The following is a 23,904-nucleotide window of genomic DNA, read 5'->3' as shown; positions in this document are numbered from 1 at the left end:
AATTCGATTATTCAAAACCACGCCTTGAAATCTGCCAGCAAAGCTTCTTAAGAACTTGTGCGCTTGTGAATGGACTTCCACAGAGTTATTTTGATCTTACTCAAGTGGTGAAATCGAGTGAACAACACAAATTTCCCTTAAATGTTGAAAATGTTCACATGTGTCAATGTCAAGTTACATGCATCATTTTTGTTTTTCTGCAACTATGATCGAAAATTTACACGTACAGAAGGATTTAGGAGGTTATAAAACAAATGATCTGAAACATCCACATAAAAAAGGAGTTCTTTTCATGCTAAAAAGAAGCTCACCACGCCTAACTCCTTCGGTTGAATTTAGCTTGTATAAATATATGGTTATGCCCGTTTTGTTACACTAAAGTGTTTGTTGGTTTACTTATGTAACAAACTCAAAAGTACTCCTCAGAAAAAATGTTTGAAACAGATCAGCAACACGACAAAACCCAATTATAATGAACTACTTTAGTGCAGTCCTATCTTACCGCTTTCTTTATATCTACAATTACTGGGTTTTTTTTTCTTCTAAATCACGTATGACTGCAATTACTGGATGTTTTTTTAAATCTCGTGCGGGTTATCTCAAGTTTAACATTGACCAAACTGTCTGCTTTAGGACCACCACACGTTCATTACAGTGAAAACGAACTGAAATTTGATCATATAAAACCACGCCTTGAATTTTGGCAGCAAACTTTATTTACAACTTGTATTCTTGTGGATAGACTTCTACAGAGTTAGTTAGAAAATGCATTGTGTTCAAAAATTTGACTACTTAATATTCTGTGGCATAATTTTGAAACGGGTTACAACAAACTACTCAATAAAACGTGGAAAGTTTAATGGCAACCATGGACAAAGAAAAAAGACACAGTTCCCTCGCCTGACGACGCCGAAGGGCCGAATTCCTGCTAATACTACTACTACTACTACTACTACTACTACTACTACTACTACTACTACTACTACTAGTACTACTATTACTGTAATCTAAATGAAATCCATTTGTCACATTAAAATTACTTCTGTTGATATTTAAAACAAACGTTGTTGAAATTTACGTTAATCATCAGGTTAAAATTGTTTCATAAAAATTTAAAAATAAAAAGTATACGTATTTACATTTGTCTGAGACCACAATTAAAACAACTGTGGGAACTATCTCAATAAATTCAAACAAAAATTTTTTTACCTTTATAATTTATTTGTAACTCATATTTACATCTGTTATCAATTTTTTTTTAAATCCCATTACCAATATAATTACTATCAAAACACAGCCTTCAATCAGCTATTTTCTCAATGCAGGAGGATCATGACCTCTCGCAATGTTTATTTTTTTTCTATCGTCCTGGTTCCTCTATTTTAGATTCTTTTTGTTCCTCTATTGATATAGGCAAGTTTTTCTTCTGAAAGTTGCATTTAAAATTTTTGAGTGTTGTTTGTTGATATGCTTAACCGGCAATTTGAAACAGTATTCCATCAAGCCCAATATGGTTTCAAAAAAAATCACTCCTGCATTGTTCATCTCTTGCTTTACTGAGAATCTAAATATAAATCAACTGATTCAAGTGAAAATACCGACTATGTGAAAAACGATTGATAATATCGATCACGGTATTCTTTTAACAGAACTATTCAAACTTGGTGTCCGTGGGACAATCATCAAATTACTGCAATATCATTCAATCGGAACGAAGCAGGGAGTTAGAATCAACGGTCATTTTTCTAAAGCAGAAATGATAGAAGTGGAATTCCGCAGTGATTTTTTTTGGCATCTGTATTCAGTGTAATTTACGTCAACAATTTACCAGATTTCTGAAGAGCTGTTTTTTCTCCGCTGTTCCGAGGTCGCTAATAATTAACGAATTGCCTTGCCAGCAACGTTATATTTTAGATCAAAACGAAAATCTCTTATTCAAAACTCAAACAGAAAAAGACTCATTTTAAAAGTTTTGAAGTTTTTTTTAACATTTTAACAAATTTGAAAGTTGAAACCTGTAAAAAAAACTTTAGAAAAATTTGAAAATAAAATTAGATAATCAAAACACGTTGCTGTTGATATCCATCACTGTAAATACTAACTTATCAATGTTTAAACTTCTGACGATGCAAGTTATTGCGAAAACGTTCAAATAATTTAACAATTTTATATCGATTTTAAACGCTATTTAGCTGTTGAACTTTGACATTGACTAATTTGTCTGCTTGAGAACAACCACAAATTCATTGCAGTGACAACGATATGAAATTCGATTATTCAAAACCACGCCTTGAAATCTGCCAGCAAAGCTTCTTAAGAACTTGTGCGCTTGTGAATGGACTTCCACAGAGTTATTTTGATCTTACTCAAGTGGTGAAATCGAGTGAACAACACAAATTTCCCTTAAATGTTGAAAATGTTCACATGTGTCAATGTCAAGTTACATGCATCATTTTTGTTTTTCTGCAACTATGATCGAAAATTTACACGTACAGAAGGATTTAGGAGGTTATAAAACAAATGATCTGAAACATCCACATAAAAAAGGAGTTCTTTTCATGCTAAAAAGAAGCTCACCACGCCTAACTCCTTCGGTTGAATTTAGCATGTATAAATATATGGTTATGCCCGTTTTGTTACACTAAAGTGTTTGTTGGTTTACTTATGTAACAAACTCAAAAGTACTCCTCAGAAAAAATGTTTGAAACAGATCAGCAACACGACAAAACCCAATTATAATGAACTACTTTAGTGCAGTCCTATCTTACCGCTTTCTTTATATCTACAATTACTGGGTTTTTTTTTCTTCTAAATCACGTACGACTGCAATTACTGGATGTTTTTTTAAATCTCGTGCGGGTTATCTCAAGTTTAACATTGACCAAACTGTCTGCTTTAGGACCACCACACGTTCATTACAGTGAAAACGAACTGAAATTTGATCATATAAAACCACGCCTTGAATTTTGGCAGCAAACTTTATTTACAACTTGTATTCTTGTGGATAGACTTCTACAGAGTTAGTTAGAAAATGCATTGTGTTCAAAAATTTGACTACTTAATATTCTGTGGCATAATTTTGAAACGGGTTACAACAAACTACTCAATAAAACGTGGAAAGTTTAATGGCAACCATGGACAAAGAAAAAAGACACAGTTCCCTCGCCTGACGACGCCGAAGGGCCGAATTCCTGCTAATACTACTACTACTACTACTACTACTACTACTACTACTACTACTACTATTACTGTAATCTAAATGAAATCCATTTGTCACATTAAAATTACTTCTGTTGATATTTAAAACAAACGTTGTTGAAATTTACGTTAATCATCAGGTTAAAATTGTTTCATAAAAATTTAAAAATAAAAAGTATACGTATTTACATTTGTCTGAGACCACAATTAAAACAACTGTGGGAACTATCTCAATAAATTCAAACAAAAATTTTTTTACCTTTATAATTTATTTGTAACTCATATTTACATCTGTTATCAATTTTTTTTTAAAATCCCATTACCAATATAATTACTATCAAAACACAGCCTTCAATCAGCTATTTTCTCAATGCAGGAGGATCATGACCTCTCGCAATGTTTATTTTTTTTCTATCGTCCTGGTTCCTCTATTTTAGATTTTTTTTGTTCCTCTATTGATATAGGCAAGTTTTTCTTCTGAAAGTTGCATTTAAAATTTTTGAGTGTTGTTTGTTGATATGCTTAACCGGCAATTTGAAACAGTATTCCATCAAGCCCAATATGGTTTCAAAAAAAATCACTCCTGCATTGTTCATCTCTTGCTTTACTGAGAATCTAAATATAAATCAACTGATTCAAGTGAAAATACCGACTATGTGAAAAACGATTGATAATATCGATCACGGTATTCTTTTAACAGAACTATTCAAACTTGGTGTCCGTGGGACAATCATCAAATTACTGCAATATCATTCAATCGGAACGAAGCAGGGAGTTAGAATCAACGGTCATTTTTCTAAAGCAGAAATGATAGAAGTGGAATTCCGCAGTGATTTTTTTTGGCATCTGTATTCAGTGTAATTTACGTCAACAATTTACCAGATTTCTGAAGAGCTGTTTTTTCTCCGCTGTTCCGAGGTCGCTAATAATTAACGAATTGCCTTGCCAGCAACGTTATATTTTAGATCAAAACGAAAATCTCTTATTCAAAACTCAAACAGAAAAAGACTCATTTTAAAAGTTTTGAAGTTTTTTTTAACATTTTAACAAATTTGAAAGTTGAAACCTGTAAAAAAAACTTTAGAAAAATTTGAAAATAAAATTAGATAATCAAAACACGTTGCTGTTGATATCCATCACTGTAAATACTAACTTATCAATGTTTAAACTTCTGACGATGCAAGTTATTGCGAAAACGTTCAAATAATTTAACAATTTTATATCGATTTTAAACGCTATTTAGCTGTTGAACTTTGACATTGACTAATTTGTCTGCTTGAGAACAACCACAAATTCATTGCAGTGACAACGATATGAAATTCGATTATTCAAAACCACGCCTTGAAATCTGCCAGCAAAGCTTCTTAAGAACTTGTGCGCTTGTGAATGGACTTCCACAGAGTTATTTTGATCTTACTCAAGTGGTGAAATCGAGTGAACAACACAAATTTCCCTTAAATGTTGAAAATGTTCACATGTGTCAATGTCAAGTTACATGCATCATTTTTGTTTTTCTGCAACTATGATCGAAAATTTACACGTACAGAAGGATTTAGGAGGTTATAAAACAAATGATCTGAAACATCCACATAAAAAAGGAGTTCTTTTCATGCTAAAAAGAAGCTCACCACGCCTAACTCCTTCGGTTGAATTTAGCTTGTATAAATATATGGTTATGCCCGTTTTGTTACACTAAAGTGTTTGTTGGTTTACTTATGTAACAAACTCAAAAGTACTCCTCAGAAAAAATGTTTGAAACAGATCAGCAACACGACAAAACCCAATTATAATGAACTACTTTAGTGCAGTCCTATCTTACCGCTTTCCATATATCTACAATTAATGGATTTTCTTTTCTCTAAATCTCCTACGGGTCATTTCATCTTTAACATTGACCAATTTGTCTGCTTGACGACCACACATTCATTACAGTGACAAACTGAAATTCGATCAATTAATACCACGCCTTGAAATTTCCCAGCAAAGCTTCTTTAAAATTTGTGCTCATGAGAATAGACATCCACCGAGTTAATTTGAAAGTGCAATTTTTTGTCCTATCTTCTCTCTTCTTCTAAAAATGATATAAAAAAGGGCCGTGTACACCATCCGGCATCGATGGAAGTAGGTCGAAAAATAGGGTATGATGAGCAGCACTTAGTAGCCGGATGCTGCACTCCAAGCTGTTCCCCTCCAGACAGTGTAAAGACGGCCCAGTCACAAAAATAAATAACAAGTGGAGAGGAAAGCACCTATATATATATATATATATATATATATATATATATATATATATATATATATATATATATATAGCACACATAGGGAACTAGAATGGAAGGATTAAAATAAAAATGGATCATCAAGGAATAAGCAAATGAATAAAGATAAGCAGCCAAACACTCAGTGCAGCCTTCCTTCCTCCACGACGGCGCAAATCGAAGTCTCACTGAGAACACGAGGCTTGAGGGCACGACATCCCCTCAAGCAGAGAACAAAGCTCCTCAGAAGTGCGAAGCTGATTTTCGTTCGGATGTAGCTTATAGTGTCGGCGTACGGCTCTCCGCGTTTTTCGCTGATCTTGGTTGCGAGTTGTTTCATAACGCGCGATGCTGATGGACCTGGACCACCCGAACAAGCAAAAACCAGTGCATTGAAGCTGCTGTTTTTGGTTTCGCGGATTCGCTCTTCGTACTTATTTCGCTTGATGCTCTCGTGATATTTGTATGCATCTTTTATAGTCTTAGGGCAATTCTTCGCATGAGGGTTGAAAATCTTCACATCGAAGAAAGTGCGATTAAAGCGGGAGCCCCACAGACCGTTTGCCTTGATGTCCAGTCGAGCGTCATCATCAGTGGTGGTGGAATTACTCGAGAAAATTTCTCCATCGAGCGACTGAAGTTTTGGCTCTATCTGTACATCGTGGCAAACGTCATCCATCAGGTTTGCAAACACATCTCTAATTTCGTTGTGTCGTAGGTGCGTATAACCACCTTTGGCTAAATGGAGGGCATGGGTGAGGCTGAATTCTTTCCCTCATGGGCATATGGCTGGCGTAGGTGTAGCGAAGTGCTATTCCATCACGGATCTCTGTCTTCGTGAGGTCAAAACCATGTTTTGACAACGGAAGCGCGTTAAGCCAGCTTGATGCTCCTTTCTCCGAGGCCAGCTGGATGATATACTTCATTTCTGGTAGATTGTTTTCGATTCTGGATTTTTTCGAGATGAGTTCACGTTGATTGTCTGCTTTCTGTCTGAGACTGATCTTGGTTTGTTCTACTTCACATTGTTGAATATTATTGAATGACGCCAACGGTCTTGAGAGTTCAACTGATTGCTCAAGATTTTTGTGAAGATCTTGTGGGAGGGCGATGTTAAGCCCACCCATTCTGAGAGGGAGAGAAAAAAGTTCTCTTTCCTCTTGGATTACTTCTTTGCCGACGATGTTCGGTATGACTCGGCCAAGCCGCTCCTCCACCTTGTCCAGAACCCCGTCCATGGAAGGTGTAGTACGCGAAAGGAAGCTCAACTTCTGTTGAACCCCCTTCGTCAAACAAGCATAGGCATTCTGGGGAGAGGTGAGAGCAAAATGACCAAGTCTGTCTAAACTTTTTGTGTATTTATTTTCTGCATCTTTCAGGAAATTTTTACTGGCCTCAGAGCTTCCGATAACTGATCCCAGGACTCGAGCGCCCTGCGTGATTTCCACATTTGTGCCTGCAAACACAGTTGACGCTTGGCGCTCGCCTCCTGGCTTAATTATCAACTGACACTTCGGAGGATTGACAAGATATCCATACTTGGGACCGAGCTCAGTGAGCTTGTCGAAGAGTGCCCTGATATCTTCTAACTTACCGACGACGCTACCATCATCAGCATACCATTTTTGGGTCAAAGAGTCATTATGAAGTCTTGTTATTAGGGGTAGGATTGCGATTCCATACATTGCCATCGCAAGGGGATCACCTTGTGTCGTACCTTCCTGAGACAGTATGGCCGACTTACCGATGTAGAGATGAGACGGGTGGCTATAGGAATTCTGTAAGGCAACATGCAAAGATGGGCATAAGGCTTTCACGTTCTCTAAAGCTGTTCGTCTATTGAGCACGTTTGAAAATGCAATGGTTTTGAAAATATAACTACCTATTTTTTTGGCATCATTTAGAAACGAGTTATAGCAAACTGGTAAGTGAAACGTGGAAAATTTAACGTCAACCATGGACTAAGAAAGGGGACATAGTCCCCTCGCCTGACGACACCGAAGGGGCAAATGCCTACTACTTCTAATTCTGTAATGTAAAAGAAACCAATTTGTTAAATTAAAATTACTACTGTTGATATTTAAAACAAACTTTTTTGAACATTACGTTCATCGTCAGGTTGAAAATGTTTCAGAAATTGTTTAACTTTAAATTGAATATGTTTTTACATTTGTCTGAGACCACAATTAAAACAATTGTAGGGACTACCTCAATAAATTAAATCGAACATTTTACCTATTTACAACTCATATTTACATCTGTTATAATTTTTTTTAAAAATTTTCCCATAACTACTATTACTACTAAAAGGCAGCCTTCAATCAGCTAGTTTTTCTATGCAGGAAGATCATGACCTTCCGCAAAGTTTAAGTTTTCTGTCGTCCTGGTTCCTCTTTTGTAGATTTTTCTTGGTTCCTCTTGTTTTATTGTGCTGGTTTTCCTCTTGTGCTGGTTGCTGTCAAATTCTGTACTTACGCATAGGTCTGTACTTACGCATCGACTTTCTGTCACTCAGTTGACCGACTACTCTTTTATGGGAGCTAAAGTTGATCGACTAGACTGAGGGGCTTTCTTTTTTATCAAATTTAATTTTCAAGGCAGGCGACGTTTCAGTTAATTTTTTGATCTGAACTTTCAACGAGTGTATCTTCAATGCATTTTTCAGAAATGTCAAGTATATGGTATTCCGGCACAATCGCAGAATCAATAGCTGAATCTAAGAGAAAAAATGTAGTTTTTATTGTGTTCGCACGTGATGGCTCCCCAAAAAGTCAAGAAATGGAGGACACGTGGAATGACCCCGAGGTAGCTGAGATAGTCAAGGACTTGGTTCTGATTCGCATAGAGCAATCAACAGTAGCATTTTCGCAATTCACACAATTTTATCCAGTAATGATTGTTCCTTCAACTTATATCATAGCCCCTAATGGGACACCATTAGAAATCATAGCTGGTGCCTGCTCAAAAGAAGATCTTGTGTCGAAAATAAACTTAACGAAGGAAAAATTTGCACAGCAAGCGGAAATGTAAGTGGATACATATTGGATTTTTTAAAATACGGGTCCATTGAAAAGGTGAATTTAGTTACGAGTTAGAAGAGAGAATAAATTAAGCGTGAAATTGAGTCCCGCATGTGAGTCCAGTCCTCAAATTTTCGATTTTACATTGGTCACCAAAATCTGCAAAGTTAACTAAAAGATGCTTAAATATTTCTATTACAATGCAATAGAGATCTTCAATGAACTCAAGAGCTTTAATGAATTCAAGTTTTGCTCACCTAAAGTCCTATGCTCCTGTGGAACCTACAATCCATAAAAAACTTATTACCACATAAACTACGAAGGGTTCCCACTCGGGGGGGGGGGGGGCAGCGATCCCCTGAAACCGCTCCTACTGCGGCTACATGAATGATATTAATTGGCTCCCCATTCCATTGTATTATATTGAAGCGGATAGCTTTTTGTAACTTTATTGCAAAGTTTTATATTCTGCATGATTACAACCGTAATGAGAACAATATTTTTAGCTCAAAAACAGAGGCACCTACTTCCTCTTCAGCGCAGGCTGACAAAACTCTTGAAGAAAAAACTAAATATGCAGAAGAAAAGTTGGAACAAATCAGACAAAAGAAGCAATCGGAAGCAAGGGCTGCAGAAGTAGAGGCAGAGAAACGGCGAAAATCGCAAATGGCAGAGTTAACCAGAGCCAAACAAGATGCTGAGGAGCGGCAGATGAAACAAATTGCTGAAGAGCGAAAGCGAGAAAAAGAAGAGGACAGATTAGCCAGAGAAGCAATCAAACAGAAAATAGCCCAAGACCGAGCCGACAAAGCAGGTAATAATAAATCAGGTGCTAGAAATCAGATTAGACAATTTTCCATCAACCTTGTTCTTTTTACTTTCAAGCATTTGAACTTGTTCGGAAGCAAATTAATGAGTCGTTACTTTGGAAAAACTATTGAGTTCGCTAATATATTTACAAAATCATTAATTTTTTCCCAGAAGGATTTTCATTTCTCGCATCATCGCTTTTATCGTATTTTCAATCTATCGAATGTTGGTGAAACGGGAAATGCCGCAAGTGAAGTGCACTGGATAATGTGAAATAAGACGTATTGAAGAAAATTTGAGACTAGATATCTTAGGCTCTCACTGTTTCGCCGCCTAAATAATCTGGTTGGTGAAAATATTGATGGCACACAAGATTTTGTCTTAAGTTCCCCAGTAAAAAAAGATACATGTACTGAAAAGTAAAAATTTCATACCTTTGAAACCAAGAGAAGGTGCTGTTTTTGTTTGATGTTATAACGTGCAGATTTGTGAAGAAATTGAATAACTAACGTAAAATGAAAAATATGTATGGCTAAACTGATGTACTTTTTCAAAGAATAACGACCACAGAAAATATTGTATGTACTCTAAAATTGTGCTGCGGTTGCATGGTGTTAGAATAAGTTTTTAATTGCTCTCGAACGAAGTTTGAAGAAATTATTGATGTCATGTGTGGGTTTGAAGCAATTATTTTTGTATTATATAATCAATTTTTTTTCAGGGCACTTTTTGTTTTAAATTGTTTTGCTTCCGACGGTCAGCAAAATTAAAGGATGTGGAAAATGAATAGTTGAAATACAATCGAATGTGGATAAGTTTCTGGTTTTGTACTGTTTTTACTTCATGGCTCTCCTCTTGCATTCTTGAAAATCTAGCTAGGGCTCTGAGAAATGAAACAGAAAGTGAAATAAAGTGGTTGTACACTCATTAAAAAAGTAAACGTTCCAAAATACATAGTTTACTGCCTGTTTTTCAGCAGCATTTTCAGTATGATTTTATGTTTCCTTAAATTTTGCTCTCAGTTTTAGAAAAAAGACAAATACGTTAGAAAATACATCTGGAAGTTTGCCAGTTTTCTGTAAAATGTATTAAGAGCCTCGTGAAATTTGTCCAACTTGACCAAAGAGCTCTTGAATTTACACTGCTAATACTTGCATAAAACGATTCGAGGCATGATCATGTTGGCCAGGTTTTAGTTGGAACTCGCTTTAATGCCGTTTACAGAAAACTGGCAAACTTTATCTGAAATTTCTCCGCAAATACTTGTGTATTTTTCTAGAATATAGCAATTAAAATTCAATCAATTCTTAGTCGACTCATGTAAAATTTAAGAAATTCCGAAATCGGAATCACACCGAAATGGGATAAATGTCCTGAAAGTCCTCAAAACGGGATAAACAGTTAGCGCGCAACGGGAATTAATTTCTCTTAGAGCCTTCCAGCTAACTAGTTTCTAAGTATGCGATTCACAGAAACTGTTTTTGAGACATACTTATGGTGTGAAGGGCGGTTCTTAGAAGTTGGCCACCCCCCTTACAACAACCCCCCTTACAACAACCCCACTCACTTCACTCCAATCCCCACCCCTGCACGTCGGTCAGGCCCTAAGGGCCCCGTGCAGCCAAAGGGCCCCATGGACCCCCTGCCAACTTTCTCTCCACCACTGTTGCTCCCAACCCCATCAACCACCTCCCCCGCTGCGCTCACCTCGCGCGCTTTCAATTTAGCAAAAGCTAACCCCACTAAAGCGTTACTAGTTACTGACAAAACCAACCGCTCGCTGGTCGTTTGAGAGCAATTTGCCCGACGTTAGCCGGTTATCTTTTTTTTAAATTTTCATTATCAGCTGCCAATGCAGCCTAGATTTGATTGTTAAGTGCTCTCAAACGAAGTTTGTAGAAATTATATTAGTCCTGTGGTCTTTTTATGCAATTTTTTGCTTGATCGATTTTTCTTGACCCTTTTATCTTTTCGTCCTCAAAAAATTTTGTTGTTTGAATGTAGTTGTGTTTTTTGAATGTATTGTTGAAACCTTGTCCATCAGTTATAAATCTTTGCTTTCAATTAACTGTTTTTTAAATGTTGATTTATTTTATATTGAAATCGGAGAGAATTTATAAGGGGGATTTGGCAAGAAAATCAAGTGTGTCGGTATTGTTTATGTTTTCTGCGTTCATATTTCCGTTTCTGGAAACAGCTCTACTGAAACTGAATCTGATATTTCCTTAGGTTTTCTGAAATAACTTGGGTATCTTTATGGAATCAGAAGATGATTTAAGATTTTAATTCTGGCTAGGTGTTTTGTTTCTTTGTCCTTGGTTGAATCCTTGGCTTTGAATCCTTGGTCATAAGATTTGTCCGAAAATGATAGGATAATGATTTAGAAACCGATGGCTTATAAGTCCTTCGAGAAGAATGTTGGAACTGTTTGCCCTCCGCAAAGTATTAAAGGAGCCATCTTGTTGAGCTTTTACTAGTGATTGTCGAGGTGATGGCTTCCCTCGAACGAAAAGTTCCCTCGCGTCCTTCTAGACTGTTTCCACAATAGATCTGTGTAAAGGTTTCCATTCGTCGCGGTTTAAAAGTCCATTGACTGATATCGTTCTTTTCCGTAATATTGAAATTCGATGAATTCAATTCGATGTCATTAAATGCATATTTTGCCAAATAAAATCTAAGCCAAGTAAGAATGACCTTTCCTTGTACTATTTTTCTCTATATGTTGTAGAAAATGAGCTTATCGAAGCGGACAATGTAATTCCACAATTGATGGCTTGTAAAATACTTATGTTAAGTCAACTTCTCTTTCAGCGAGAGCTGCACAACAAGCCGGAAATGCAGAGTCAACAATTAAAGTTACGACTGCGCCCGTAGTTAGCAGTTCTACAACGTCATCGCCTCCCGCATTTGATGGGAATGTGAGAATCCAGCTGCGATTCCCGGATGGAACTCACGAAACTATGACTGCTCCTAAAGAAACTAAGCTGGCTCAATTGAACGAGGATATCAAACGTGATTACGCAAGTAGAATTGGAAATTCGGATTTCAGCCTCGCCGTGCCCTACCCCCGACGAGTGTTTGCACAAGATGAGATGGACGAGACTCTGGAAAGTTTGTCCTTGATACCTTCAACAGTTCTTGTTGTTTTACCCGGACGTCGTGGGCAGCAGAGAACTGCTGCATCTGCACCATCTCAAAGCGGTTCAAGTCAACAACCATCGGAAGGTTTCGTCGCCAAATTGATAGCAATGATCGTAGCTTTTTTCACATTCCTTTTGTCAATTTTTACTGGAGGCTCCCGTCAAAGTGGCAACCAAGTCAGAAGTACGCAAATGGCGGCTAGCGGGGGACGAACAGAGTCGAGTGGTGCTAATTCTGGTGAAGGGGGAGACGCTTCGGGAGTGAGGCAAAGAAGGCTTAACCGAGATGAAAGTATTAAATCGAAACCTGAAGGTAGCGGAGGCAATGTACATCGTCTCCACACCGACGATAATGACGATGATGAAAATAATACCTGGAATGGCAATTCAACCCAACAAATGTAAAATTGAGAAGGCAAATTTTGTGTGTTATCGAATTTAATCCTCTGTCAAGATCTGTCACTAATGAAAAGACCGTCCTCGGGTAGAAAATCTGGAAAAAACAGTGATTGACCTAAATTTATCTGTAGAGAGATCATGAAGAGACCCATTGATAAGACATCGTAGATCTATTCTGTTTCGGGGCCCCCAGCTTAATGAGCATAACCCGAGGGGCGGTTGCGGAAGAAAACCCACTTCATTTTAGATAAGAAATAACCCCCACTTTACTATTAAAGAGCTGCGCGTTTGGCTATGCCTCGCGGGCCATTCCGTGGGGGTTTATTTCTTATCTAAAGTTAAGTGGTTTTTTTTTCGAGGGGGTTTATTTCCTAGCACCCCCCCCCCCCCCCCGGGGGGGGGGGGGAGTGCTATGTTGTTACATAGTATCGTCCTATATATAACAACGCATAATTTGTAAGGGGTCATAAAGAAACAGTTTAGACCCGATTTCCTTCTTTGGCTCTCTTCCTGACTTGTAATTTTGGCCAATAACGTCTCTGCGCCCCTGAGTTTTGGATCTTTTCATTGATTCCTGATCTCCAATAGGGTTCCCCCTACATGTGAGTATTTGTTACGATCAATTCGAATGACGTAATTTTGATGAAGCAGAAGGTTATGATTGCAACAAATTTGTCCAACTTGGTTATGAAGTGAGATTATATTGTGTAAAGTTATTTTAACGTTGTTTAAATGTGTAATATCGAGTCTAAGATTCAGTCAATTAAATAAATCATCGTAGTCTTATTTAATCGCAAATTTATTCTTAGTTCGGTTTCTTGCTGATAGTAAACTTTATTGACCCCTTCGGTTTTCAAAACTACATTTCAACTGTTAGTTAGTATACTTGTATTATTTTGACGGCTTTGCTTTTACTAACTTCTGAAGCTTATTTTCTGGTTTTCTTCCAAAACGCTTTGTAAGTTATTTATTGCATGACCCAGCTTTTCGAAGGTGTTTGGTCTAATTTTGCTCCATTTTTAAACAATTATTATCAGATTTTGTACAGATATTTTCAAGGATATTTGGTTATATTTTTACCCCATTTTTCAAGGACATTCGTTCAGGTTTTACAGCGAATTATTTGCCTTTCATTTCTTGCGTTTGGTACTTTTGGGAAATTTAAGCATTAAAGTAAAGAAATGAGTCAGTTCTTAATTTGGTAACTAGGACCCCCAATTAGTGCAAAAGAGTAAAATATAGCAATTAGCATTTCGGCTTTAACCACTCAAGTAATAACTCAAGGCAAGCTGTGGTTTGTTTAATTGTCTTATCTGCGCGTTGTTCTTTGTTTCAGAGCATGAATCAGCAAATTTAGTGCGAGTTAGCGCTTTCATGCTGGGACTTATCGCGCATGGATTAGGTAGATTGTGCATGTATTTGTGAGCTAGAGCGCTGTTTCTATTCACGTAAATACCAGTCAATGTGTGCGCTTTGAGATAACAAGGGGGGGGGGGGAATGATTCATAGATCGTTCGTGTGCGGCGGTAAAGCAACGTGAATAAATTCCCCTCAGTTGAGCTGCGGTATATACACGTGTAAATTCCAAACCGACTTTTTGTAAACAATTTGCGTATTTTTGAACATCCAATCAGAACGCGCGTTGCTTTTCGGGGACATTAGTCACAGTGGCCTAAATACAAATTTCATTGTGAACATTTCTCTTTGCTTTACTGCCACTGTTCAGTTTCCATTATATTTCTGCTGAATTCCCTGTTGAGATATATTCCTTGCTTTCTATCCCTTGTTTAGTTACAACTGTGTATATTACAGCAAAAGAGAATATTTTCGTACTTCCCCGCTTTTGTGTATATTTTAGACTTCATATTTTAGCAAACGCGTTTTCAAGGCAAGTTTTCTTTTTCATATCATGAGAATTGGTTAACTTTTTCAAGGTTGAAAGGTACAACTAGTTTTTCAAAAATTATATACAATTTTTTATTTGAAAGCTCTTAAGTTAAGAAGAATTTGATTTTTGAATTTTTTCGTTGTTTGTACGTAGACATCTAGGTTTATTAGAATTTCTTTTTGAATTGTTAGTTAAAAAAATTGACCTTTTGGTATTTGCGGTCATGCTCTAGACGAACTCCAACGCTTTATTGAAACTTTTTCAACATTCAACGTCGAATTTACTTGCTTTTGTTTTGAGATAGTTCGTTCATTCTTTCTTCACATATTTTTAAAAATAAGTTTAAAAAATTGCGTTCATCTCTGGCGAATGTGATGCTGAATGAAGTTTGAAATCTTGTGTTGTTCACATTTTTTTCTGCATTTTCAGAGGGTAACGACTCCGTTTTCCTAATTTTCAAACCTAAATTGAAATCAAAAGGAAAAATCATCGCATAAAATGGATCAGACTTTGGATCAAGTTGTCAAATCCCGAAACATCCGATTCAATGGAAAGGTTGCCGGAGCAGGTGTACAGAAAAGACAATTTAACCAGAACCGAGGCGGAAAAACTTTCTTCCAAAACCGAAGGCAAGGATTTAACCAGATGAGGCCACGAGGAAACGTAGTCCGAAACTTCGGTGGCATGGGCGGTATGAGGCGACCTCAATTTCGAAGACCAGGTTTTGTACAAAACAACACTTTCCAACGAAGAAACAACTTCGGAATGATGAACCGACGACCCATGAACATGAACTTCCAGAACCGACAGAACTTCGGAGGGTTTATGCAGCGAAGAAATCAGGGATTTGTACAACAAAGAACCCCAATGAGATTTAACAACACCTTCCAAGGATCTCAAATGCGATTCAGACCTCAACAGCAAATGCAACAGAACCGTCCATTCAACAACCAGCAAATGGGCCAGCAACAAAGCACGAAATTGTACATCTCAAACTTGGATTTCGGAGTCTCGAACCAGGACATTAAGGAACTGTTTAGTGAATTCGGTCCCATGGTGCGATACGGAGTCAACCACTCGACGGCAGGGCGATCTGTGGGTACTGCTGAAGTTATCTTCAAGAACAAAATCAGCGCCGTCAAAGCTTACCAGAAGTACAACCAAGTTACCCTTGACGGACGTCCCATGAAGCTCGAAGTATCGGGTGGCCCTATGATGCAGAACCGGCCCCAACAAGTTGGGTTCAGACCTCGAATGCAACAACAACAACAAATGAGGCAGTCACCCCAGAAACGCCTGGTTAACAACCGACCCAGACCCGTGATGATGAACAAGACATTTAACAACAAACCCGGATTTGTCAAGACCAGACAGAACCTCGCGGCTGCTATGGTGAAGCGGGCGAGGAACACCATGATGATGAGAAACAAGATGGGAGGCATGAAGGGAAAGATGGGAGGCATGAAGGGTGGGAAGAATCAAGTTCCAGATGTGAACCAACTGGACGCTGACCTGGAGGCTTACGCCAACAGCAAGGATTAAGCAAGTACCTGCATTAAAGTGTAGGATTTCAATATTTTTTGATATCTTATGCCGGCGGCAGGTATCCTGTTCTAATCCCATATCCCTTATTTGTTTGCTGTTGTTGATTTCCAAACTGAGATCTCGAGACTCGAAACCTTCCTTCGCCCATTGTGCATGTTTTAGTTTTATTTTTGTTGTAAATCGCAGTCGACTCGTTCGGGCGCTCTTGATTGTTTTTCGGAATTGTCTTGAGTTTCCGATCTTCGAATCATCTATTGTAAGTCGCTCATTGGGTCTGTCGTGAAAGAGCTTTTTGACAGATCTGACAAATTTATAACATCTCTTTAAATTATTGGCTACTTTTTTGAAGTGATTTGAAAATAGAAATGATTTGATTGTGAGTTGACAACTGAATTGTATGCTTCTTTCGCTCCTCAAGCAACCTGAATTGAATCGTATTATTCTGTTATAATCAATCTTTTTGCCTCAATCAATCAAACATGCCCAGCAAGCAAGCAGCCCAGCTACAAAGCTGTAGATCAAGCAAGCTGTTGATGAGCCTCATATTTGAGATGGAAATGACGAATGTCATAATAGACACTCCAAAATAATTGATAGCCCGAAAGTGCTAAAAATGTTCAGATAATGCTCGGTCTGAAAACGAGCAACATGGCTCAAAATTACAGTGGCTCACAAATTGCAATGGCTCTATCGAATGGCAATACTGTAAAGCCGAAATAAGTAAATCTTACTGTCATATGCTGCTTAAAAAGCGAGACATTGTTTCAAAAGCCCACAATATTTGGCAATTTCAAGTAGCCTAAATCTCAATTCTGTAGTCCTGCAAAAATCTGCTATATTGCAATAACTGGACATTGGGCAAGAGCCTGTATCAGAATTATACATTCAAGTATGCTTGCTTTGACACAAAAGCTGAATTCGGGCGAATACTGTAAACGGGTAAATCGAAAGCCGGTTGTGAATTAGACCTGGCATAGTGATGCTTTCATTGCTCAGAGAGCGCACATTTCAAAACAAACAGCCCTATTTGATTTCCAGAGATACAAAATAATGGCTAGATTTTGCTGCCACAATGATACCCAAAACGCTTGCTAGAATTCATAAGGGCAATCAGGGCAAAATAAAAGTAATTCCTGCCCTTCTCTGGGGAAGTTGCAAACTGAAGGGCTAATGGGCAAACAAAATTTGATCAGTTTCTCGTGCAAGCTCTTAAGTGAGTCTTTCAAATCATTGAATTGACATCATTGAATTTTCTGAGCTGATGAGGTGAAAATGAAATCTCCACGAGTAAGGGAGAGCCAGTGAGATTGATACTCAAAATATATTGAAGCTGATTCATTTTTCTTGTCAGCCATCTTTTGTAGAATGATTTCAGAGTCAAATTTCAGAGTGAAATTTAGGTAGCTGAAACATTTTTTGAAGTTAAAAAATTTTGAGTTTGTTTTCGCTCAAATAGAAATTCGGCCTTGAATAGATTAGTTGTTTCCATTCCTTCATAGTTGAATCCACGATCTTGATTTTTTCCCAGTTAGCGTGCAGATATAATCAATTAACAAAGCTGAATTTTGCCATTTCTACGATCAGTTCTTAATTCCAGATTTCATTTTTTTTGTACCAGGAAACTACAATAATCATATAACATTAAAAATTTATCTCAAGAAGTGCTGCATGGTTTCGATTTTTTTGCGGAAACTGACTTCGGGCTAACTCCTTTTGTCGATCAGTTTCGTTTGAGTTTGCATGTTTCGGTAAATTCAGTACCCTAGTTTTAATGAAAAGCCGATGAGATTAGGTTTTTGGATCCTTTTTTCGCATTTTTTCCGATCATAGATTATCAATAGAGGCCATTCACCTCACTAAGAAAACTGCTGTAGTCGTTTGCACAAAAGGTTTTACAGAAAGTTTTAATTTTTGTTTTCGAGCAGTTGAATTTTTGTGATCCTTTTGTCTTCCAAAGAGTAGAGGATACGTTGAATGCTTTTAGAGAAACTTTCTCGCTGTAAGTTTAAGCCACCAATTTTAGCTAAACGCAGCTGAGGGAGATCTTTGCTGCAAAGATTTTGTGCCTTGTTTTTGTGATAGAGATGTCTTAACTACCGACTGTGTTAAATTTTAACTTTGTGTGCTCTAGAGCAAAAAGTGTTATGCTAGCTGCGATAGCTGATGGGGATCTATTGATTGCCTTGCTCTTTCTTTAATTACAATCTTTTACGCTGAGTTGGACGTGAGATTTTTGTCATAGTTTGCTATAAAATTAGTAAATAATGAAATTATTGCGAACGTTTTTAGTTTGACTTATTTTTTGTCCTCTTTGGTACTAGGGCTAACTGATTTTTAAAATTCAGTAAGATTAAGCGCTTACTGCAACTATTTCTCTGAGACACTTGAGAACGGGCCATTGGCCTAATAGTGAGTGATCTCTGTAGTTTTTTTTTAATGTATTTTGGAAGTGAATGTCAGTCATTATTGTCGTAATTTTGCTGACTACAGAAAACAAGCATTTTGCTGTCACTACAGATTTATTATTAATAGCCGCCCTCATCTTCTCAGCCGGCTTTTATTGCGCTCGTATTTTTTTTTTTACTTCGTCAAACTTTTTTTCGCTTTACCATTTTGCCGCTTTTTCGACATTTTGCGTGAAATCTTTTTGACTTCTCTAGGCTAGTTTCTCTCTTCTCTCATTCTGCTAAAAGTGAATTTGAACATCAGTTGCTAAGCAAAGCAATTCAAAATGAACAGAGTCGGTATAAAAATTTGAAGTCAGAAATAGAAACGGGATAAACCCATGAAGCCCAATTTTAGATGCCCGCTATTTGAACGTCGATCCTATAAGTCTTAGTTACCACCTCTAATGCTTATTGGTGTTGATAGTAGCCCCTGTAGCCTCTCTCTAAGAAACAGAAGTATGTTCAACTACGAAATGCCATCAAAATAAATCGGACTTAAAAAATGTTTTTGTACAAAAATCTTTTTTTTTCAATATATTCTATTCGTTCAATCCCAATCATGCTTATTGGAATCAACGGCGGCTATTTTCCGGCAATCTGCCGGGTATGTTTAATAGTCGCCCTCATTACAAGGGCTATTATAAGGGCCTACTTTTTGTTTTTACTTCGTCGAATAGAAATATGTTTTGCTGTACCGTAAGTCACTGCTTTTTCATTGTTGCTTGAAACTTTTCCGGCTACTTTCATTAGCTCATTGTGCTCAAGAGCGCTTTTAAACAGCAGCTGCTAATCAAAACGTCTAGAATCCACAGATTCAGTATCGAAAAATAAAATCAAAAATGGAAACGGGATAAAACCATAAAACCGAAATTCAGATGCCCCTTATTTGAACTTTGTTTTAGTCTTATTTACAATGTCTAGTGCTTATTGTCATTGATACTTGCCCCTGTATCCCCTCACTAAGAAGCAGGAGTATGTATAAATATGGAATGACAGAGATGGTTCGCACTTAAAAAGATTTTGTACAAAAATCAAATCAGTTCTGTTTTTTCGATCCCAATCGGGGTTATGGGAATCAATGATGTCTATTTTCCGGCAATCTGCCGTGTTTGTTTATTGAGTTTGTTTGGTTAAATGAGTTTTCGATCATTTGCACTTTTTAAATTGACCTGACGTACGTTTACTGGAGAATATAGGCTTAATTGACATTATATATTTTAAATCAATTAATCCTGAGTCAAACGGTCGGCCGTGCAAAATTATTTCGAAAAATGACTTGCATTTGCTATTCTATTTTTTTTGGTTTTATTATCAGCAGGAAAGCGAAAACACAGAGTTTTAATCGCATTGTTAGCTATTCTCCGTAATAGCGAAAATACTGATTCTTTGAGAACAACTGTTTTTGGGATTTTTGAGCATTTATTTTATCCATCTTTTAAAGAATTTTTTACTGCAAAGTTTCCGTTTAAACCGATAAAGCCGTGTTTATCCATTCAGAATTGTCTCTAGCAATACCACGAATCTCATAGCATGTTCTCAGAAATGGACTGTGAGGGTTCAAAGTGTGAAAGTCAAAGACAATTATTAAGAAATTTGCAGTAACTGCTAGGCATCAATAAAAATTACGTCTGTTTTTTCCTCAATGAATGATTGTTCTCTCACTAACAGAAGCTCGCGGAGTAATTATTATGCTTATAGCAGAAGCTTGTGGAGTGGCTGATTGCCTGATCTGTTTTTGATTCTGTACCGGTTTTTTTCAATGTCTTTCTGAAGCCCTTCGGTTTTTGCCATCGTGAAATATTTAGTGCCATATTTAAAAGCCAGATCATTGCAACCCTACATCACGCAGCACCTCAAATTGTTCTGTCAATTATTTCCGTTCATATTGTTAGATTCATTGGCAGCCTAGTGGGCAGCTGCCAGAAGCAGGGTTTTAAAGAATTGAACGACTCTGAACCAGTGTTGGTAGCGATATTGAATTTTCTGCGTTTGCTTGTGGCGGAAATTCAATATCCTGAACTACCCCAGAACCAGAGCCCAATCAAGATAATTAATTTTTAATCGCTGGAAAAATTGAACTTTGGTTAGTTCGTTTTTTTTTAAATCAATAACAAATTCCTTCGAAAGCAATAGTTTAATCAAAGCAGATGGCTGAACTGGTTTAATAAGTAATAATTGTGGCTTCTTCATAATCGCAGGTGAACAGCATTAGGCCTCAGTAGCCTGTTCTCGGTGCATTTTTTTGTACTATTTGTCATATTTTAGATGGTCTTTTCCATGAACAGCATTGTTCTTTTTCGGTGACCTTTTTTGCGTCTGAAACTTTCAAGTGGTACCATCAGTGCAGACAACATTGGGCAGACTATTGTCAACCTGAAGCTATGGTTAAGTGAGAGCTCATCCTCACGCAGACAGCTTCACGAAGACAGGGGATTTTTAGTGCTCTTAAATGATTTTTATCCTCTGATTTCGAGACATGAAAAATGGTTTTCTTAATATGAAGCAAGCCTAATCTACAGGAGTTTATTGCTAAAGTTTTGTCTATATATTCTATCAGTGGCTGAAAATATTGCATTGAGGCAAAACTACTTGTTACGTAACCTGGGTCAATTTTCCAATCGGAAATTATGGCGCGTACTCTAAGCCTAACTCTAAGATTTATTAAAATTCGCGGTTTTTTTTCACCTCTGAATTCTAACGCATATTTAAGGCTTTATGCGTACAGCTGTACGTCATGTAGAAACTCAAATTTGTCTATCAAGCAATTTCATATCGGTTTCTATTGCGTTGGCATTCTAGTAAGCAGCTATCGAAACCTGGTTTAACAGAACAAAAATACATTATCTTGCTTCTGGTAGCGGTATTGAATAACTTGCTTTGACTTGTGGTGGAAATTCAACAGGCAGAGGAACCTCTTGAAGTCTTGGCCAAACCAATCTGCTCTGTCAACTGGTGTGGCCGATAGTTGTGATATTAAAACTTGAGCTTAAGGAGTTACCGTCGAACTTGAGCTGGCTTAGAATTCGAGCTGAAACTGAATTTCCGAGCGTATTGGAATTGTTAATAACCTATCGGGGAAATAAAATTGCCGAACTTTCTTGAAATGCTGGGTTGTCCGCACCGTTTCTGCATTTGTATTTTTCTTAGGTTGGATGGGTTTAACACTTGCAGTGGTAGAAAAATTGCCTTGTATAAGTTGACATGATTTTAGTTGAAATAGATGAGTCACAATTGGTCCTTGGTTAGGCGAGCTCCGTAGTTGACCATTTTGTGTGATGAAACTGTGCTTTTTGTTTGACCGATACTTGGGGCAATTCCGTGCACCTAAAATTTCCCCAACATGTCAGTTTGAATCGGACTCTGAGAACTAAAAAGAATTAATTGTCGGTTTCTTGATCATGTGGTACCACCAGTCACATACCTTAATCGATGTTTGAGATAGACTGTCATTCAAGGATTCTAGAATTATTTTTCAGTCTGGCTACCTCTTAGTCCAGTTTCACGACATTCTTCATGCCTCAAAGCCTGAAAAAAGTGATAGTTACAAATTAATTTGATCAATTTCGCGACTCTTTGTTTAGGTTTTGAAGAAAAGTCAGTCAGTATGATTTTTTTTGTGATTTCCAGAGTAAAGGCTGAGTTTAAAAAACTTAGAAGAGGCTGAATGTTCAGGTCAAGTTTTTGTTCGAATTCGTTTGACATACAACTCGGCCGTCTTTTTTCGGGAGACCAGGAAGATCTTTGGAAAGCTTCTGTGAGCGAAGAAAGGTATTAGGGCTCCAGTTTTTAAAATTTTTTGGGCCCTAGAGTAAGGCAACGGATGATCGTTCTCAGTATAAACCCTAATTGAATTTTTGAGATTAAGCATGCTTCGAAAGTCTATCGCCCTTTGTTCTCATAACTATCTATCAAAGAATGAATTGTTTTTTGCTAGGGATTTTTCTCTCAATAAAATTTTCAATTTGATGATCGTTGAATTAGAAGCTATACATATAGCTACTAACTTTCAGGTGAAAATAGTGTACAATTATGTTCGAAAGCAAATAAAATGAAACGCTCAAAAAATAACGTTCACTTCAAGTTGTATTCGTATTCACGGTAAGATTTATTTGCGGCTGTAATTGTACGCTTTTGGGGTTTGTGGGTTTAAACTAGTTATTAATCTTAGTTTAAAAGAGTACTCTAATTAAAAGGAGAGTAGAAAAGCAGAATCTTGCGAAAAGCAGAATCTTGCGAAAAGAAGAATCTTGCAAAAAGCAGAATCTTGCATTGCGAGAAGTGTCTATGGAATTCTATCCTGCTGTTAACTATTAAAAATATTCTTGAGTTATCTTGTCAGGTGGTACGATGATCAATCATATTCATTACGCGCTTTATCAAAAATTGATTAGCACAAAAATGGTTGAAAGGGTGTAGCGTCAAAGAAGTTTTTAACCTGCGAAAACTTTTCAGTGGAAACCTGAATCACAAGCAGATAACGTTTAAATTCTGAAAGTTTTACTTTCATCATCTGACAACATGAATTTGTTACAAAGACTAACTGTGCTTTGCTGTTGAACATAGAGTCACAACCATGAAATTGCAAAAAAAATTGTTGAATGTAAGTTTCTCAAGTACTATTGAATCATAACTGCGTCCTCTGTTTTGAAAAAAAAAACTGGACATGTATTATGTAAAGGCGACGTGCTTTTATCCCTTCAGGATGTTTTCCATTCTAGTCTGAATTGTAATGTTCGCTTATTGTAATGTTCGCTAATTTGATCAATTTCGCGACTCTTGGTTTAGGTTTTGAAGAAAAGTCAGTCAGTATGATTTTTTTTGTGATTTCCAGAGTAAAGGCTGAGTTTAAAAAACTTAGAAGAGGCTGAATGTTCAGGTCAAGTTTTTGTTCGAATTCGTTTGACATACAACTCGGCCGTCTTTTTTCGGGAGACCAGGAAGATCTTTGGAAAACTTCTGTGAGCGAAGAAAGGTATTAGGGCTCCAGTTTTTAAAATTTTTTGGGCCCTAGAGTAAGGCAACGGATGATCGTTCTCAGTATAAACCCTAATTGAATTTTTGAGATTAAGCATGCTTCGAAAGTCTATCGCCCTTTGCTCTCATAACTATCTATCAAAGAATGAATTGTTTTTTGCTAGGGATTTTTCTCTCAATAAAATTTTCAATTTGATGATCGTTGAATTAGAAGCTATATATATA

General features: G+C 37.1%; 2 protein-coding genes across 3 annotated transcripts; both read left to right on the top strand.

The window, feature by feature from the left end:
• Positions 1-8,083: 8,083 nt before the first annotated feature.
• On the top strand, positions 8,084-13,090 carry LOC142343119 (UBX domain-containing protein 4-like). The gene is made up of 3 exons (XM_075394810.1): positions 8,084-8,482; positions 8,983-9,290; positions 12,098-13,090. Exons 1-3 carry the CDS (start codon positions 8,109-8,111, stop codon positions 12,829-12,831), a joined length of 1,416 nt encoding a protein of 471 aa, XP_075250925.1. The 5' UTR covers positions 8,084-8,108; the 3' UTR covers positions 12,832-13,090.
• A 347-nt stretch (positions 13,091-13,437) lies between these two features.
• Positions 13,438-16,709, top strand: LOC142343104 (uncharacterized). Of its 2 annotated transcripts, none has more exons than XM_075394799.1 (2): positions 13,438-13,783; positions 15,143-16,709. In XM_075394799.1, the coding sequence occupies exon 2, from the start codon at positions 15,212-15,214 to the stop codon at positions 16,253-16,255; it is 1,044 nt and encodes a 347-aa protein (XP_075250914.1). In that variant the 5' UTR covers positions 13,438-13,783; positions 15,143-15,211; the 3' UTR covers positions 16,256-16,709. The 2 variants fall into 2 exon arrangements, with proteins under 2 accessions (XP_075250914.1, XP_075250909.1); XM_075394794.1 differs by lacking the exon at positions 13,438-13,783 and adding an exon at positions 14,523-14,713.
• The last annotated feature ends 7,195 nt before the right edge of the window (positions 16,710-23,904 follow it).

The sequence above is a fragment of the Convolutriloba macropyga genome, chromosome 1, assembly GCF_964194025.1.
Source record: "Convolutriloba macropyga chromosome 1, txConMacr16.3, whole genome shotgun sequence".
Classification (NCBI taxonomy): domain Eukaryota; kingdom Metazoa; phylum Xenacoelomorpha; order Acoela; family Convolutidae; genus Convolutriloba; species Convolutriloba macropyga.
Note: the sequence above shows the minus strand (reverse complement) of the source record. Positions and strands in the feature narration are given on the sequence as shown.